Genomic DNA, 19,290 nt, shown 5'->3' on the forward strand with positions numbered 1-19,290 from the left:
TGGGTGGAAATTTCATGTCGCCCTTGCTTCATTCTTTGCTTGAGGTCTTGTCTCCTTTCTGAGAACTGTCTTTCTGCCCCCCCCCCCGCCCCCCACTTGTTTTTGGTCTTTCCACCTTTAGATGGGAACTCTGTTTTATGTCCCAGTATTTCTACCCACTAAATTGAGATGTCTCCAGCGCGAACTGAAGAGTCACAGATGGGGATAAGTGAGGGCTTTGTCCATTCTGCTCGGGAAGATTTGGGGAAAGATACCCTGGCTTACGCTCACCTCATGAAATGTTAGACTGATGCTGTTTTTATCATTGCTAACAATGACATGATGTGTTTATTTCCGGTTTTCTGTAACAGCTTTCGTTTTTGTGGCTCACACTGTCTTTCTCTGGCTTTCGTATAAGGTGATGGCGGCCTGATAGAATACGTTTGGAAGTCCTCCCTCCTCTTCAGTTTTTTTGGAGTGTTTGAGAAGAAAGGATACTAATTCTTCTAAAAGAATTAATGCTCAGGAGAATTCTCCAGCAAAGCCATCTGGTCCTGGGCTTTTATTTGTTGGGGGTCTTTGGTGACTGACTCAGTCACTTATTATTAGTCTATGGAGATTTTCTGTGTCTTCATGAGTCAGCCTTGCTAGGTTGTCATTTCTTCTTGATTGTCCAATTCATCGATGTGCAATTGTTCGTGCCCTTTGATGTCTGTGATGTCACTTGTAATGTCCCCTCCCTCATTTCTGATTCAGTTATTGGAATCTCTCTCTCTTTTTTTAAAGGCATTTATTTTATTTCTTAATGTTTCTTTATTTTTGAGAGAGAGAAAGAGCTCAAGCAGGGGAGGGGCAGAGAGAGAGGGAGACACAGAATCCGAAGTAGGCTCCAAGCTCTGAGATTGTTCTGTTCCTTTTGCAGAGTGGGGTATTGAAATCTCTATGACTATTATGTTGCTGTCTATGTTTCCTATATTTAGGAGCTCTGATATTTGGCACATATATATTTATGATTGTTTTATCTTCCTGGTGAATTGGCCCTTTTATCTTAATGTAATCCCCTTCTTTCTCTCAGAGTAGTGTTTGACGTAGACTCTATTTTTGTCTGATACTAGTACAGCCATGGTTCTCATATTATTTGGTCTTCTCTAAAACTCAGAGGTACTAGTGTCCTGATAAGGGAAATTGAAGCCTTAGCTTTCCCTGGATTCTATTATCAAGTTGGTGTTGGAACTGAAACCAGGGCCCAGTTCTCCTGGTTTCCAACCAAAACGTGCATAATGTTTCGACCCTACCTGCCCAGCTTTTGAATTGTGAGCTCTAAGTGCTTTTCAAGTGTTAGAAGGTTGTTTATATGTGTGTGGCTTCATCTGCTGTCTTGTAGCCATTGCCTGCGTGTTAGTTTGGATTTTTTTAAACTATTCAGTTCATTCCTTGGAAGAAGCTGTATTACCGATACCTGATGAATGAAGAGCAAGCCGTGAGCAAAGTGGATGGCATCCTGTTGAACTCCGGTATAGAGAAGGAGTCGGACTTGTGTGTGCTCAACCTCATCCGGTGAGTTGCTTGTATTCTGGGAAGAAGGCCGTCTCTGAAGTCCTTTCCCATGCGTTAGCGCTGAGGGTCACCTTCCTCACCGACTCTGCTGTGAATGTCGTACAGCTATACAGCCACCACTAAGTGCTCCCCAAGCGTGGATCCCGGACGGGCGTTGTGGAGTCTGAGGGATCACCTCCTCCTCCCTGAGGCAGAGGCCTGCGTGCGTCAGCACCTCCCCGATCTCCACGCGGCTGCTGCGGTAAGTGAAGTGGCTGTGGGGAGTTGCTGGCGAATGCAGCGCCTTTTCTCGCTGGAAGAAGTGTATTGGTGATTGGGTTTGGCTGAAGATCATTCTAGATTTATTTTCAAAATCTTTCTTTGATCTCTGCTTTGAAACCTCAGTCTTTTCATTGGTCCCATTATGGAAATAACAGACCACGTTGTTATAGATTCGTCATTTTGGAATGATGAAGGAATTTTAAGAGCATTTATCTGATTTCCCATCCTGGTGAAGAATCTTCAACAGAAAGTGGTCATCTGGCCTCTGAAAGCTGTGGCTAATAAGGATTTCTTTACAAGGTAGCCCATTCATTGCCAACAACTGGGTTATTTGAAAGGACCAGAGAAATTAAGGTTCTGACTACAGACACTCATGAGTCAGTGGGAAGCTAGAAATAGTCTTCAGTTTCCTGACTCAGTCCTGTGGCTCCTTATCTAGATCAGGAATTCTTAAATTTTCTCTCGGAAGCTACGTGCAACCTCAGCCTGTATTCTGCAACCAGCAGATGGGTGGAGATCCAGCCGTGTGCATTTCTGGCTTTGCTGAAGTGATTGCTGGTGATGGTGGAGTGAGATTTCTTTCTCGGGCTGGCTGGAGTGAAGAGATGTGTGGCGAGATAAGAATGAGAAAGACCCACGTCTAGGGTTGATCGTTTCCGTGTTGGTGAACATTTTCTTAGATCCTTACGGCATGCTGTGTCCATCATGATTCATTGTCAATCATTTACTTAATATTTAACTTAAAGTTTAATAATTATTAAAGAATAACACGAGGTAAGTAGTAGTAATGTTTTAGTGCCAGAGAGTTGTCAGTCTTGACTTTCTCCCCTAAAGATTGCCGTCTCCTTTTGTGTCTCTGCTCCGTGGTGCCTCCCAAGCGGGTACCCATGTCATATGTGCTTGCTTGGACCCTGTTGAGTCTCTGTGGACCTGAGAGCTTGTACTGGCTGGGCCAGGAATGGTGGGGAGGTGAGAGCGTCCTCTCTATGCAAGTATGCAAGGTCCTACGTTAGGTCCTTTAGTAATGTTTCCTAACTAGAGAAAACTAAGAACTCAGATCCAAAAGTGGTGAGAAGAAAGGAGTCTAGGGTGAAAGAAAAGGTTCCCATGGTTCCCCAAATGCCGTGTGGGAAGTCTGCACTCAGTTCGGGCCATTCGAGATGGCAGCCAAACCCCAGGCTCGGCTTTCCTCACTGGTTGTGTGCCGTGGTTTTAGTAATTGTGTTCTGGGTCTTTTCTCCCCTCCCCTCGCAGGGTGTCAATGTGTGGGCTCTGGTGGCGGCCATCGTGCTCCTCTCTAGCAGTGTGAATGACATCCAGCAGCTGCTCTTCTGCCTCAGGCGGCCCGGCTCCACCGTGACCATGCCAGACATCACGGAGACCCTGTACTGTATCGCCGTGCTTCTCTATGCCATGAGGGAGAAGGGGATCAACATCAGCAACCGGTAAACGATGGGAGGCAGAGCTGAGGCCGGGGCGCGGGGAGAGGTCCCATGCTCGCTGCGGGTTCCAGCCCAAGAGCACGCCTTCCCACTCCCGCTTCTGTAGCCGTGAAAGGAGGGGAGTGTGGGAGTCCCGCGTGGCGAGGCAGGGAAGGGTGCTCTGCGATGGGAAGCGCTGTTCGAGTGGGACATGGCACTGAGGCAAGTGGACGGTCAGGGCTCCAGAAGCCTCAGGTGAAAGTTCCCTCACTAAAAGAATTCTTCGTTCATGAGTGGCCAGATTTTCCTAGGAAAGCATTAGGATTTGGTTCCTCCGTTTGTCTATTGGGGCAGGACGTAAGAATCGTGGCCGAGTCTTGCCTGCCTGATCACCTCTAGTGCGTGGGTTGTTGATCCCGAGCGACCGTCCTGCTTTTGCTTGCCGGCAGGTGCACACAGGCCAGGTTGGAGAGACGCAGCAAACTTTAAGCACCTGCTGCATGTCAGCTAGTTTTTCAGGCGTCCGGGATGCCACTGGGAATGAGTCAGCCAATATCATTGCCTCCGTGGACTGTGTGTTCTAGGGAGGGGAGCCAGATACCATAAGTAGATGCGTTCAACAGGGACATTTTAGTGAGTGGGAAGTGGTACAAAGAAAAAGACCTGGGGGGGGGGGCGGGCAAAGGAGGCGGGGAACACTGCGTTACGTGGGGTGAGGAAAAGCTTCTCTGAGGAAGTAACGTTTGAATGGAAACCTGAAGGCCAAGGTGGGGCTGGGCCATTTGAATTAAGATTTGAGGGGAGAATGTTTTAACAGAAGGAGTAGATCATTTCAGGGCCCAAAGACGGGAACGAAGTTAGTGTCTACAAGGAACAGACGCAGTCTAGTGTGGACGACTGTAATAAGGACACCAGTACATGGTTATGTGAGGCCGACAGTGGCCAGATGAGGGAAGCTGATGTGGGCCATGGTGAGAAGTCAGGATGAAACCCAAGCTGTGAAGGGCAGTGGTCAGAGGGCCCTGATCACCGACCCAGAGACAGGCGGTGTGATGATGCACCTGTCCTGGGAAAGCGGAAGGTGCAGAGAGGATTTCCTTCCTCTGGAGTCCATGGGCGTGGCTGGTGGTGCCCTGTGAGCTGTGGCCCCGTCGGGTGGAGCATTCATTCTCCAGAAATGTCGGAGTATACGCTGTGTTTCTGAGTTAAGTTTCATCATTGAACATAATTTACGTTGTATCCCACACCAAGGGACAAGGAGTTTAATAATTTTTTTTTTTAATTTAACGTTTATTCATTTTTGAGAGAGAGTGTGAATGGGGGAAGGGCAGAGAAAGAGGGAGACGCAGAATCCGAAGCAGGATCCAGGCTCTGAGCTGCCAGCACAGAGCCCGGCACAGGGCTCAAAACTCACGAACCGTGAGATCATGACCTGAGCTGAAGTCAGACGCCTAACTGAATGAGCCACCCAGGCGCCTCAAGGAGTTTAATGATTAATTTGGGTGAGACAAATACACAAATGGTGAATCATGTTCTCAAGTGCAAATTCGAACCTGCTAATTACCTCCATGCTCAAAAGGACAGAGATAAGGGATGGAGGGTGTGATGTGTTGAATTTTGTTGTGTTTCTGTATTTCGTCCTGCTTTACCTGGGAGATAATAATACTGGAGACTGACGTGTCATGTTATTAGAGGGGTTTGTTGCTTGGAGATCACTTCTCACTCTGGGTGCAGGGAGCGGTGCACTAAATGTGGGCAGCTGGTGATGGAGGGAGAGAAGTCTGGGGTCGGTGTGAACATAGACTTTGGAGTGGCCTCTAGCAGGTGCCCTGTGTCATCTTTGGCCCCTTGTGGTGACTTGGAGGCCGTTTTGTTTTCAGTCGTTGGTAATCATATCTTGTTATCTGTGTAGCACCCTTCCTTTGGGCCCTTAAAAGATAGAATGTTCTTCATGCTTCTCTACCAGTGATCACCTTACAAGAAGCAGAGAGCAGAGCAAAGGAGTCTCAGAAAGATAAGATGATGTTAAATTGATTCTGAAAAAGAATCTCACTGCTGGGAGTAGAATTTACATTTGTTTTCAGCTGGTTCTTACTGCTTTTGTGTTGAGTTGTCTCTTAGGGTCATAGCTAGTGACTTGTTCCCCAAAGAACATGTCCTGGTCTCTCTCCTTTGCCATTACACACTGGAGCCAGGCATCTTTCCCGAGTTGTGCTTTCCGAGTGTTTCGGTCAATTCTAGGTATATTTAAAGTGTTTTATTTTTAGTTTTTATTTTTATTTCCATAAAATGGTGGTAGGTATTTCTTTTGAGAAATGGTAAGGAATCTAAATACATCTGTGGAAAACAAGATACAGATTGTGACTTAATTTGAAAATCTCTAAATCTGCTTTTTCCCTATTAGGATTCACTACAACATTTTCTATTGCCTGTATCTTCAGGAGAATTCCTGTACTCAGGCCGCAGAAGTTAAAGAGGAACCATCGGTTTGGCCAGGGTATGTGTATAGGGGTGTGTGTGTGTGTGTGTGTGTGTGTGTGTGTGTGTGTTATCTTCTAGTCTCGATTCTTTCTTAAGGAGGAGAGGTGTTTTGTCTTAACAGCTTCCTTGAGGTATAATTTACATTACATGAAACTCACCCGTTTTAATTGTACAATTCAGTGACTTTCAGTAAATTTACTGAGTGTGCAACCAACATCATAAGCTAGCTTTGGAGCATTTTTATCACCCCAAGGGAAGGCCTTTTGTTTGGTTAATTTTGTTTCTCCGATTTGCCGGTTTGCTTTGTGACGGTCCGTCACCTGGTCTTTTAAATTCCTTTCTATTTTTCTAATTTCTGTAATGATTATAGCAAGAAAACAACCATCCAGCTCACACAGGAACAACAGCTGATTCTGAACCACAAGATGGAACCCCTCCAGGTGGTAAAGATTATGGCATTTGCAGGTAAGGGAGCTCGCCAGTCGTGGACTACAGTCAGGTTCATGCCTCTTATCCCCACACCCCCTTCCCTGTTACCTGCCAGAATTTCTTCCCTCGTTCTCTTATCCAACTCCCACAATTAAATACTTTTAGAAGCAGCTGTTAGGGAATGCTTGCCTTTTTTTTTTTTTAATCCAGGGAGCATCCACACTGGAGTTCTAGGTTGGACAAATAGTTCATAGGAATTAGTTTGTGGGATAGATACCACCAGGATTGACCCAGCTCGTCATTTGTCATTGTATATGCTCGGTCACTGATGGCTCATGGAGTGGCAGGTCCTGTGTCAGTAGCTCCCTGATTTCTGTAGGGTAAAGTCTAAGAGCTTCCCTGACCATTTGATTCTAACCTACATTCCTAAATACTCTGTCTGTCATTTTCTTGCCTCAGTCAATTAATTGTACTTATAGTCTCCTAAAGTACTTGGTTATTCTTTTGTCTGAACCTTCGCCCATATTGTTTTCTCTACCTGAGATTCCTTCCTGCTGCTTTTCTGCCTAAATATCCTACTGTAAACAACAGCAACCATTCATCAAATGCCTGGCACTGTGCTGAATCCTAACAATGTTCCATAAGGCTGGTTAGTTATCTGTGTTTTATAGATAAGGATTTGAAGCTCAGAAAAATTAAAATGACTTGCCCCAGGTTAAATAAGTGGAGGAGGTAGAATTCAAAGCTGGATCTGTTTCTTCCTCAGAACATGCTTTTTCCCCTCCCCTTCGCTCCCCCCCCACCCCCTTCTTTGCTGTGTTTGACTCTGTCATTTTCGTTTCTTCCTGATGGAGCCTTCTTTAGCCATTTGAGTCCTACGTGATCTCTGAACTCTTACAGCAACTGATCATGTGTATTAACTATTTGGTACCTGATTATATAAGAAGTATAGCCAACACAGACATTTTATAGATACTTCCACACTGTGTCATTAATCTTCACAGTAGCCCTGTTAGGTAGGGAAAGAGTTACTCTTTTTTTCTTTTATAGGTGAGATTTTTTTGTTTCCAAATTCATATTCTTTTTTGGTCTACTGAGTTGTCACACTTTCATTTTGTTCTAATTGTTTCGACTGTGTTAGTATTGTATTCCCAACAAGATTATAATACAGGAACCTTGCTTTATGTTTTTTTTTTTTTTTTTAACATACTCCCAGTGTTTAGCATACAGCTGATCATGCAGTAGGTGCTCATAGGTACTTGTGAAGTGAATGGTAACTGAATAACTGAGTGAACGGTGGAGAGGCAGGGCACACTAGAGAGCTCAGAACGGGCCAGAAGCATCCTTGAATCTCTCTTGCGTGCTCTTGCTGTTGACACATTACTGATGCCTACGCCAGCAATAGCTACTCTTCCTGAACTTCTCGGCTGGGATTATCTTTGATGGTTATCTTTATCCTGCCAGACCCTACATAGTCAGTGTTGCCCACACATGGCTGAGGAGCAGAGTGACGGTCAGTGAGGTCAGGTGCTCGGCTCGAACCTGCCAGAGCCATGATCCCAGCCCAGGTCAGTCTGGCTTAGAATCCACTCCTCTTTGCACTGCACCCTTTTTAGTTTTTACCAGTATTGAGAAACTTGTCACTGTCTGGTGTCAGGCAAGAGGCAAGGTAAGCATGGATAAGACTTGATTAGGACATCCTTCGGAACAGTTTTTCCTGGTCAGAGGGTCACCTCCTTTCCTCTTGGCTTCCCCAGGCACCGGGAAGACCTCTACCCTGGTCAAGTATGCTGAGAAGTGGTCTGAGAGCAGGTTTCTGTATGTGACATTCAACAAGAGCATCGCAAAGCAGGCCGAGCTAGTCTTCCCCAGCAATGTCATCTGCAAAACCTTTCATTCCATGGCCTATGGACACGTCGGGCGGAAGTGAGCATGGCGTCGCCACCGTCATTGTTGTGTCTAATTCCTGTTTTTCCCATTGTGATCATCATGGTTACATATGAACTTGTATACAACAGCACTAAGAAAATTTAATGCTTTTCTCTCCATTCAAAGGCAGGGAATACAAAGATATTTAGTGATTTCTACTTTTACCCTGTAAAAATATATTGTTTGCAAAGACTAGTGTCTTACTGAGGTGAGCATCCTCCTTCTTCTGGAGCTGAGGCACAGAAAGTCAAAATGACTTGTCTGAAGTGCAGACTTTCACCATCCTGACTGACATGTTTCCCTTGGCTGAGGGAGGGGGGACATCTCAGCTGAAGTGCACTCTGCCCAGGCCTCCTGGGGGCCTCTGAACTAGCATACCATCAGACGTGAAGGCTTCAGGGAGCTTCGAGTGTCCCCCCAGACCTCTTGGAGTCTGGTCCACACCATGGAGTAATAGTGTCTGCCTTGAGCCACTCCCTCTTTCTGGTTATTGTGTGAGAATTTTTGAAAGCCTGGTGAAGCCATTTCAAATCCTACATGGACCTTGTTAAACTTCTCTAACTTTTTTTTTTTTCTTTTACCCCTCATGTATATGTGACACTCCAGGTGGCCAGGTGGTGTCACTGTAGAGAAGGGGGTTGGGGTAGTGGAGAGACACTAAATCCCATGTTACCAGTAAAGTCAAATACTGTTTATCTGGGGTATGCATTCCAGGTACCAATTAAAGAAGAAATTGAATCTCTTCAAGTTGACCCCTTTCATGGTCAATTCTGTCCTTGCTGAAGGGAAAGGTGGATTCATAAGGGCCAAGCTCGTGTGTAAGACTTTAGAAAACTTCTTTGCCTCGGCTGACGAAGAGCTGACGATTGATCACGTGCCTATCTGGTGTAAGAACAGCCAAGGACAGAGAGTCATGGTTGAACAGAGTGAAAAGCTGGTGAGTATCTAACTGTTTTTCATATTACGGGTCTAGGACAAATGAGCAGAGCTGACATGATCCAGTGTCCTGCTTATCTTCCGTTTCTTTGAACCTGCTGGCAGGGAGTCCAGGTGGAGGGTCAGACTGCAGGCCTGCCTCGATAGCCATGAGGTGTGCGGTGTCTTCTGTGAAGCGCACTCACAGACTTATCTTCACACTGGTCCTCTTTATTTGACAGATGAGGTTTATACCCACCCAGACACAGGGACACGGGAGCCCGGACCAGGTCTTTGTCACGGTTCTGCTGTGACGGCAGATCCCTCTGCTGTAGTGGCATCCTCCCAGGGTTTATGAGAGCTTGTAGTGAGTGGGTCTGCTGAATGTAGAATCTACAGATCGGGAATCACTTTTCTCGTTTTTATTGTCTTTTTAATTATTAGCCATTCTTTGTATGGTTTAGTGGTCAGTCATAAATCTAGAGAGTTAGTCCAGCTTTTTCTGGTTCATCAGATCTTGTGCTCTTTATCCCCCCCCCCCCCCCACCCCCCCAGATCTTGTGCTCTTTTTGCGATGTTCTGTCACTGGGCTTGGTATGGCCCCAGCTTCTTACTCATCTCTGCACTTGACATTGTCCAAAGGCTATCGTGGAGCCAGAGGGAGGTTAGGTGACTGCCGCTCACCGTGCTGTGATGGTGCCTTTGCTCTGACCTCTGTATATGGGAATGAAAGTGATTTCAGGAGGTGTCTTTTCGAGGGTCTTAAACCATGACTTGCCATATCACTTGCTTTCTAGAACGGTGTCCTTGAAGCAAGCCGACTCTGGGACAACATGCGGAAGCTGGGGGAATGCAAAGAAGAGGCGTACCAAATGACTCACGATGGTATGCCAGTTCCCAGATCTCCACATCTGTTAAATGTGACTGTTCCACTTACGGGTTCTGACTCCTGCTACTCCCTTCTTTTAGGCTATTTGAAACTCTGGCAGCTGAGCAAGCCTCTGCTTGCCTCTTTTGACGCCATCTTTGTGGATGAGGCCCAGGACTGTACCCCAGGTGATAAACTATTCAGGACATCAGTAGTCTCAAACACATAGAAACAACATCACGATTATGTAAGAGGACATGTGAAATAAGTTGATTATTCTCATTTGTCATAAAGAAGAGGAGCAGATGATAATTTAGTCATGCGGAAATCCCTCATTATTTGACTCTGGGTTCCAGCACTTGTCCTTCCCCCCACTGAGAGCAAATTTATTTTCCTGTAAATGTTTTGCTTTGGTTATTCTTAAAACGTTGACTAAGCCTAGGTCATCAGGCGATCAGGTCCTAGACTCCTGCTGAGTGGGCACAGCCAGTCAGCTCAGAGTGGAAAGTTTGCGTTGTGTGGTTTTCAAGTGGCTGATAGAAAACAGTGTGACTTTGTAGGTCCTTTCTGAGCTTTGGGTTATAATCATAGAGAAGGCAATTTGTCTCATTTTTTTTATTTGCCAATGTGGTTTCTTAGACTCCATCACTTATCCGGGACTAAAAATAATCTGCATTCCTAGGATTAGAAACGGTTTCTCTTGTCCACGATACAGTTGTTTCTTTGCATTGCCTGCGTATCCCGCAGGGAAAGACAACCCTGTTGTCCAGAGTGCCCTGGCTTAGTTTCATAAAGCATTTTCATCTTTTTCTGTGTAAATATGGTTTCTTTTTGCTCTGTGAGTTGGCATCCTTCAGCTCTCTTACCGTGCCTCTTATTGGTTGCAGCTATCATGAACATAGTTCTGTCTCAGCCATGTGGGAAAATCTTTGTAGGGGACCCACATCAACAGATCTATACCTTCCGCGGTGCGGTCAATGCTCTGTTTACAGTCCCTCACACGCACGTCTTCTATCTCACACAGGTAAGCGCTCTCTCTGCTTCCGAGTCCCCGGAACCATATAAGCGAGCATGACGCTTCCCCAGCCTCGTTTTCCGCTGGTTACCGTGCGCCAGGCACCGCGCAGGGTTTCCCGTCGGGCGCAGGGTGTGTAGCAAATCCTCGCTTCTCCGCCGTGGTGCCGTGTGCTGCTCAGGGGGCCTGCGGAGTCCCAACTGTTTGCATAAGTTACGCGCCTCTGTCACCGTGTTCTCACTCGCACTGCCGGCGCCTTCCCGTGAATCGAGGGGGTGGCACCAAATGGTGCTGGCAGTCTTCGTATTCTTCCCTGTGACGCCCTTGGGGTAAAGCAAACAAGCGGTTCACTCGAGAGTGCCCTGGTGACGCAGCAGACGTGACTGACTGCTGGCCCTTGGGTACGTCCCCAGCATTCTGCATGACGAAGCGCAGAGGGCGAGTAAGGTGCGTCTGCACGCCTGAGCTTGCCTGCCGGCCGCGTCTGACGCACGGTGCCGCCCTGACGCACGGGCGCTGTTGTGAGCGGGTTGTGAGCTCAGCGGCCTGCTGTCGTGTGTGGCGCCGCTGGGACTCGAGAGAGCGGCTGACAGACTTGGGTGTTTGGCGTTTTCTCAAAAATGAACGGAGGGAGCTGTGACTTCAAGGAAAACAGCTGACAAATGTTTGTTGCCAAAGAGAAAACCCCTGCTTTCAAGTGAAAGGAAAATTTTGGAAAACGCCTGTCTGCCACCGCCAGCCTGACAACTGGTGGCGTCCTTGGTTGTCTGAAAAAGCCCGAATGATCCTCCCTTTTCCAGTACCTGTCTAGATTTCTTCTGGAAAGAAGATTTTTATCTTCTCCCCCCACTTAGTTATTCAGTCGTTTACATCAATATGGATTCACGGGTATTTTATTTTTAGATTTTGGGGCACGGCTCACGCCGAATGGTTCTGCAGCAGCCAAGTATTATTTGTTCAGAGTCTCGTGTTTTCCTTCGACAGCATTCTGGACGTTCACCGAAGCACGTAGTAGTGTGTTTAAGTCATAAATGCCTGGAAGAGGGCAATACATACATAAATACAGGAGTTTGGAGACAAGTGGTGTCTTTCTAGTTGCAGTGATCAAGGAAGTGTTGGGTATGGGGCCAGGTTTTGAAGGGTGGGGAATTGTTCTGCCGTGTGCGGAGGCAGGGAGGTGCAGGGAATGCTTGAGAAGGGAAGCTACTACTGATGGCCGGCCGCGTGGGGCCGTGGTTTTAAATTAATGTTAGGGAGTCTCCGAGGCAAGGGGAGAAGCCCCCCCGCCCTCCCTCCATCTTTTGTGTAGTTTACACGTTTTCATTAGATTTGATTTGGAAGGAAGGGTAGATTTGCTTAAAAGTTTTCCACTGGTCTTGGGGAATAAAAGGAATCAAGGCTGTGAGGGATGTTGAAAGTGCACGCATCACCTTTTCCTTCACGTGCTGCTCTTCCGTGTTTGTGGCCAGGGTGTGGCCCAGTGAAAGTGTGCGGGGCAAGAGTCATGTGTCAGAGGCATGGAGACTCGCTTGGCAGCAGGAGGAAGAGACCCAGGGGGTGAAGCAGGAAGCTCGGGTTGCTGAGCTGAGTGGAGCTGGTAGCCGTGGTGGGAAAAATAGTACAGAGCCCATGGTGGGAGAATTTCCTAGGTGTGGATTTGGGGGTAAGGAATAAAGAAAAATAGGTAGCCTGAAGGTTCGAGATGGAAAAATGCAATTCTGAAAGCTTGAAGTCAAGTCAGCGATGGTTGGGTTGTTAAGATTCTTCCATCCAGTCCTAGTGGGCTTACCGTGGGGAATCGGCCCATCCCCTTTCCAGGTAGGGTGTCGGGGGTGACCGGTTGGGTTTGGCAAGGCCGGGACTCGGTGGTGATAGAAACATGCTAACGTACTTCAGGGAGGGGTTGTTGACTCCTTTTGTTTTGTCGTTTTCCCGCAGAGTTTTAGATTTGGTGTAGAAATAGCTTATGTGGGAGCTACTATCTTGGATGTCTGCAAGCGAGTAAGGAAAAAGACTTTGGTCGGAGGAAACCATCAGAGTAAGGCTTCGGTTACTCTCTGTTTATTTGCTACAAAAATTAGTTTTCCTGTTTATTTGGATTTGCCACAGTTTGTACTCTCTCCCAAAAGGTGGCATTAGAGGTGACACAAAGGGGCAGGTGGCTCTGTTGTCCCGGACCAATGCCAATGTGTTTGATGAGGCCGTGCGGGTGACCGAAGGAGAAGTGCCTGCCAGGATACATTTGATTGGGGTAAGAGTAAATTTCTGTTGACTGCTTCATGCTCAGAAACAGACATAGCCGATGAAAACCGTCAACTTAATTAGGATTATTATGCAAGTTTGGGGCACTGCCTGCACCGGGACCAAAGTCTTTGCCCCTGGCTGTTCTGATTATGTGAGCCGGACGTTCCTATAAACACTCAGTGATGACTGAGGACCTTTCCTTCCACTTCTTGAAAAATTAAGGCCCTTCTCATCTTGGCTGTGCAAATGAGGCCGCCAGCTGGCTACCTGCGAGTGTGTGTGTTTTGTTCATTAGCCTGAGAACGAGTGAGCTGCCAACACAGCTGGGGAGTGCTGGCGGGCTCCAGTGTAGACAGTGTGAACACCTGGGTTCTAGCTCTGGTTCTGTCACTAACTTTGCGTGGCTTCTGGCAAGTCACAATTTCTGTGTGCCTCGTTCTCTCCATCTCTGAGACAAAAACAATGCCTTTCCTTTACCTGTTTCATGGGGAAGTTAGGATTAAGTGACACGTGTGCGACATTTTTAACTCTTGGAGGCAAAGTTAGCTGACTAAAAGACATTTGCTCCTTTTATGAAAAAGTGTTTTTGAGGGCCTACTATGTGTAGGTCCTCACTAGAGTCAGTGAATCGTAATCAAAAGATGTTCAGTTTTCTTTTTTATTAATAAAGATTATATAGCCAAGTTACAGAAGTTTTAGAAGTTAAAGGGGGAAAAAATCACCCTTAATCTCAGTGTTTCAGATACTACTTCTCAGTTTGCTACATATGTCTTTGTCTTTATAGACATGCATTTCTACATATTGCAATTATAGTGTACATAAAAACGTGCATTTTTTTTACTCCGCACGTAAGCTCCTTTTCTATCATGTTGCTACGGGAGTGACTACAGTATCTCATCTAGTGGTTATAGTGTAATTCACGCATTTTTGTTATTGTAAGAAAATAGCACTTCTGGAGTGTTGCCCATGCTGGGCATGGTAGACCGTAAGCGGCTCTTGTCCCTCTGTCGCTCCCCCAAGCTGTCTGAAGCGTGTGTCAGCACCTTTGACCACATCTGCCTTCCAACTATAACACGTACTGTCTTATTTTGGTCTCTGTTTTATGTTAATGGCTTATGTGTCCCTTCCCAAAATGATGGCACATCCTTGGAGTGTGGCGCCTTGGTTGTGGCTCTCTTCTCTGCTGGGGTACCCCGGCAGTGCTGAGCTTGTGCTGCTAGGTAGAATGGGGTACACTACGATATGATCAGCCCCTCTCCTGCAGGAGCTAACCTTTTACAACACGCAACAGGTTGGGCCTGCAGACATTCTCTAGTGTAGCTTTTTCCTCCAAAGAGAGGGGGTAAATATTCATACTCCACACTTTGTATTCAGGCGTTATTGTATCTTTCATTATAGCCATGTTCCTGTCCCTAGAAGATAGATAATTTTTTTTTTTTAATTTTTTTTTAATGTATGTTTATTTTTGAGAGAAAGAGAGAGAGTGAGCAAGCACGCATGAGCAGGGAAGGGGCAGAGAGAGAGGGAGACACAGAATCCAAAGCAGGCTCCAGGCTCTGAGTTGTCAGACCCCAACGCGGAGCTTGAACTCACAAACCAGGAGATCATGACCTGAGCTAAAGTCGGATGGTTAACTGACTGAGCCACTGAGGCACCCCTGGAAGGTAGACAATTTAAATTGCCCCTTTTTGACAAGAAAGCGACGTGCAGCAGGTTCTTGCCCCCTCTTTTTTTTTTTTAAACATCGGAAGAGTTAGAGGTGGCAGCCGGAACTTAGCATTTGATAATCCTGAGTGTTCAGGCTGCGTGACATCCCATTGCTTCTGTGCTTGATGAAGGTTCCCGCGTTCTGTCTGTGTGCTTTGGGGTGCAACTTGGGATCCGTTCCCAAGAAAACCTCTCACCCCCAAATCCCATCTCTATGTTTGCTTTACTTTGTTTTGTTAAAACAATGACAGTAACAAACTCGCATGGAGAACAACAAAAAAACCAAAAATCCCACCACAAAACTTTTTCAGGGGATTAAATCATTTGGATTGGACAGAATCATTGATATTTGGATCCTTCTTCAGCCAGAGGAAGAACGGAAGAAACGTGAGTACCCTCCTGGCAGTGGTGTAGTGGACCAAAGTGCTCTAGTGACAAGGGATGGGAGAAGGCTGGGCGTGTTCTGAGTCAGCACTCTTGTTTTCCCTGGAGAAGGATGGAGCAGGCGTGGCTCTGTTCCCACCCAGAGCCGGATGCCTGAGGCCTCCTGTTTCCAGAGGTGCAGAGAGCTCTTTCCAGACCCTTCTCTCAGGAGTCTGAATTTCTGCCTAATGTTGGTCCCCCAGGCCGTCTTCCCTCACCATCTTTCTGTGTGCCTGGCACCTTTACCCGCCGAGACCTCTGCATGGGCCCCCACGATCCTTTCTAACACTCTGGAGCGCATTTCTTTCCCGTCCTGCGCTTTTTCACATCCCTGTGAGGTAGGTAAGGACGCCAAGGGTAGGGCTCTTGAGCCTCGGTTTGGAGACAGAGAGGCTAGAGCACAGGTCCTTTTTGACTTGCCCCGGGTCACACAGCAGGTTAGTGATGCAGTCGGGACTAGAACCCGGATCTCGCAGCTTCGAGACGTTTGCTTACGATGCCGCAGTCTAGTGCGGCCCCGTCGTGTTAACCCGAGTGCGTGTTCTCCTCAGAGAACCTCGTTATTAAAGACAAGTTTATTAGAAGATGGGTGCACAAGGAGGGCTTCAGTGGCTTCAAGAGGTATGTGACCGCGGCTGAGGATAAGGAGCTGGAGGCCAAGATTGCAGTCGTTGAGAAGTATAACATCAGGATTCCAGAACTGGTGGAGAGGATAGAGAAGTGTCACATAGAAGACCTGGACTTCGCAGGTAAGGAGGGCGCGGCCTCTTCTCGTCCTGGCGGGACGAGGGTCGGGCGCTCGACTTCCTGCATGCAATCCCGTGTGGCCACGAGGGTGTTGTGCTCCCGGCCCCTCCTGGGAGGAAGGGAGCAGAGGGGCTGTTCGTTGGGGGCCCTGTGTGTGAGCCCGGGCTGGCCGCCCAGCGCTCCCGTGGGCCTCTGCCCCTTCGCCGGCAGACCGGGGGTGGGCAGGTCCCCGTGGGCCCGGGGGTGTGATTCCGATGGACTGGCTCGCCTTTAGTGAATTTGCTACATCCCCTCATTTTATTTCTCTCTCTTTTTTTTTTTTCCCCCGACTGTTGTTTCCTCTTTCCCTGCCGAGCAACATACGGGTGAGGGAACGTTGGTTTTAGGAGTAAAGCGGCGAGAGCACGCTTTTCCTTTCCTGTCTCGGTCCTTCCCCTGTCAGGCCCCCATCTAATCGTACGCTCTCTGTTTGTTCCAGAGTACATTTTGGGCACTGTACACAAAGCCAAAGGCTTGGAGTTTGACACTGTGCACGTTTTGGACGATTTTGTGAAAGTGCCTTGTGCCAGGCACAACCTTGCACAGCTGCCCCACTTCAGAGTCGGTGAGGAGCCTGTGGGGGGGGGGGGGGGCTGGGCACCTCCTCTGGATGGCCTGCTTTCTGTTGTCTGGTATGGGCTCTGGGCAGGATCCTTCTAGAAGAAAAACAGCTCCATTTCTGTGGTTTTTTATTGTTGTACTGTGTTTTTCGAAACGCCTATCTTTGGCCCACCCCCCAGGGCTGCTGGCGGGATGGCTGTGCCCACGGCCGGCCTGTTCTGCCCATACCAGCTCTCAGCTCTGGGATTTTCACCACCGCATACCCGACGCCCAGCCTCATTTAAGCTTTAACATACACAGGTGACCTGCTCACCCAAGTGTTGTTTTTTAAAATTAAATCCCCTTTTTCTTAAAGAGGCCAGGAAATCCTAAAAGGTGAAAAAGTAAGCAATTTGTGTTGTCTTTTGATATAAATTTATACTCAAGGCTATTTGTTATGCTTTGAGCATCAGTGCAGTTATTATGGTTTTGAATCGTAGAATTAAACCATGTGAAGTTTTTCTGCAAACAAACGCTTCATTAACTGTGAACTCTGAATCTGGGGCATAGGGTACATCGGTGGGGTGCAAATAGAAATACTAGAAACTCCTTATCTCCCATGAATATATTCGTTAGGTTATAGAAAGACGTGGTGTTGAAGATAAATTAGAGCAGAGGGAGGCAAGGAAGGGCCCTTGAGAGATAAGAGTGGCTCGATACTGGGGAAGAAGAGTTTACTTAATATGCTACTGTTTGTTTTTTTTTTTTTTTTCCCCTTGCTGGTCATTGAACCCGTATGTGTGTTTTTGGTTTTTCTGTAACAGCTTTATCGAGTTGTAATTCACATACTATACAGTCTACCCATTTAAGGCACACAGTGTAACAGCCTAACACGTACTGACACCTCAGCCGCTCGGTACCGAGCTCCCAGCATCGTGTTGGCTGTTGTGAATGTGAGGGGAGTGGCTTCAGGCAGGCGGGAAAGCCTCGTAATGTGTGATTCTTCCCTGCTCGTCGGGTGCCAGCCCAAGACGTTTCCAGCTTAGACTGAGTAAGGGAGGCGGACGGTGTCAGGAAAAGGAAAGAATGTGGGCTTTGGAGATAAGTAGCATTGGGTTCGGCTCCTGGGCACTTGCTTATTAGCCTTGGCCTGTGTGTCAAAGTGACTCGAACTCTGTGAGCCTCAGTTTCCCCCATCAGTGCCACCTGGCTGTCATGAAGGGAACTGGGAGAGTGGATGAAAACATGCACCCGGCACAGCACGGGTGATGAGTAACTAGTGAGCAGGATCCTGGGATGTACCAGCAGCCGCACAAATTAAAACTTGGCGTTTCGTGCCACAAGTCTTTTAGGTCTTTGTTTGTTTTTGGAGGTGGTATTTGTAGGAAAATTTTGTGTATACGGCCAGCCGGTCTTGAGTGGTTTTTCTTAGTGGGGGAGCATGGAGGGGTGGTAAACATTTAGATGAAGACGTACATTGTCGTAAGCAGGCTTTTGAGTTGATCCACTTCTTCCCTTTACTTTCTTCAGAGTCGTTTTCTGAGGATGAATGGAATTTACTGTATGTCGCGGTAACTCGTGCCAAGAAGCGTCTCATCATGACCAAGTCCTTGGAGAACATCTTGACTTTAGCTGGGGTAAGAGGAACCAGTAGCATAAGTTAACTTAGCGACATTCACAGTTTATGCGTTTGAACGAGGGGTCAGTCTGTGGCCTGTGAAGGCCTTTGGTTCAGGCTCCTGAGCGGGAAGAGAAGGGCTCCTCTCGCTCCAGCGCACAGGGGCTCGTGGCTCTTGGGAAAACACCAGCAAGAGTGTTTTCTGTGTCTGCACTTCCTTCCTCCCCTTCCCTGGCCGGCTTGGAAGGAATATGTCCTCAGCAGGGGAGCATGAATATTCAGGCACCTCCCCCCTCCCAGGGAGGGGTGGGGCTGAGATGCCAGAAAAGGTCGGTGCTCAGTCTTCACCCCTTACAGACCAACCTGCTCCCCACCTTCTTGATTTCTGACTCTTTGCTGCCTTTCACAGGTCGGAACATAAACCATTTCATCTCTTCAACCCTGTTGGAAACTACACCAGAAATTTGAGCTCTAAGTCACTGCTTTGAGTAGTAGTCCATCTTTCCCTGAACCAAAGATACTTAATTTTTACGCTTAAGTTTCAGGTGTTAGCTTATAAATACTCTTTCCTTCTTCGCGCTCTCCAGAACAGAAAGGATTTTATAGAGCAGGATGAGTTAGTCCAAGCGCCGTATTTCATGCTCTGTCAGGGTGGTGAGAATATTTGGAGCTGTAGAATCTAAGCATTGCCACCAACGGCTTTGAACCTCGGGGCGGGCAGAGGTGTGGAGGGGTAGTCAGTTTTCAGTAAATGGCGGTCAAAGTCCTTGCGTTGTTAAGTGGTGGAAACACAGAACCCTGATGTTCAGAGATGCCCATTTCGAGGCACCGGGGGTGGGGTGGTGGGCGAGGGGATCGCTGCCCTCCCAGAGCCCGATTTCTAGGTGAAGAGACAGATGGTAAACAAGACAACACGTAGGATTTCTCTTCACATACTTGAGGGAGATGGTCTGAGCCTTCCAGCTTGAAACTTTGCAGATCCATACTCTGACCCATGACGACAGCTAAAGCTTCTTGCATAAGACTGATCACTTTGCATTTTCATAGTACTTTTGTCTTTCAAGCCTCCTTGTCCTTTTTCCTTGGAGCCCCTCGGGCCCATTTGGCCCTAAGAATG

General features: G+C 47.4%; 1 protein-coding gene across 9 annotated transcripts in view; it reads left to right on the forward strand.

The window, feature by feature from the left end:
- Positions 1-19,290, forward strand: part of FBH1 (F-box DNA helicase 1) — a 48,406-nt gene that overhangs the window by 15,859 nt on the left and 13,257 nt on the right. For 7 of the 9 annotated variants that reach the window (XM_049624573.1, XM_049624575.1, XM_049624579.1 and 4 more), the window contains 16 exons: positions 1,406-1,536; positions 1,642-1,777; positions 3,052-3,242; positions 5,623-5,715; positions 6,070-6,164; positions 7,886-8,054; positions 8,772-8,994; positions 9,770-9,857; positions 9,942-10,028; positions 10,728-10,864; positions 12,794-12,893; positions 12,985-13,106; positions 15,118-15,193; positions 15,781-15,978; positions 16,455-16,580; positions 18,086-18,192. In XM_049624573.1, the coding sequence (XP_049480530.1) occupies positions 1,406-1,536; positions 1,642-1,777; positions 3,052-3,242; positions 5,623-5,715; positions 6,070-6,164; positions 7,886-8,054; positions 8,772-8,994; positions 9,770-9,857; positions 9,942-10,028; positions 10,728-10,864; positions 12,794-12,893; positions 12,985-13,106; positions 15,118-15,193; positions 15,781-15,978; positions 16,455-16,580; positions 18,086-18,192 (2,079 nt within the window). The remainder of the gene's footprint in view (positions 1-1,405; positions 1,537-1,641; positions 1,778-3,051; positions 3,243-5,622; positions 5,716-6,069; positions 6,165-7,885; positions 8,055-8,771; positions 8,995-9,769; positions 9,858-9,941; positions 10,029-10,727; positions 10,865-12,793; positions 12,894-12,984; positions 13,107-15,117; positions 15,194-15,780; positions 15,979-16,454; positions 16,581-18,085; positions 18,193-19,290) is intronic. The other 2 variants (XM_049624576.1, XM_049624577.1) reach the window with 2 other exon arrangements.

Source organism: Panthera uncia, chromosome B4 (genome assembly GCF_023721935.1).
Source record: "Panthera uncia isolate 11264 chromosome B4, Puncia_PCG_1.0, whole genome shotgun sequence".
NCBI classification, from domain to species: domain Eukaryota; kingdom Metazoa; phylum Chordata; class Mammalia; order Carnivora; family Felidae; genus Panthera; species Panthera uncia.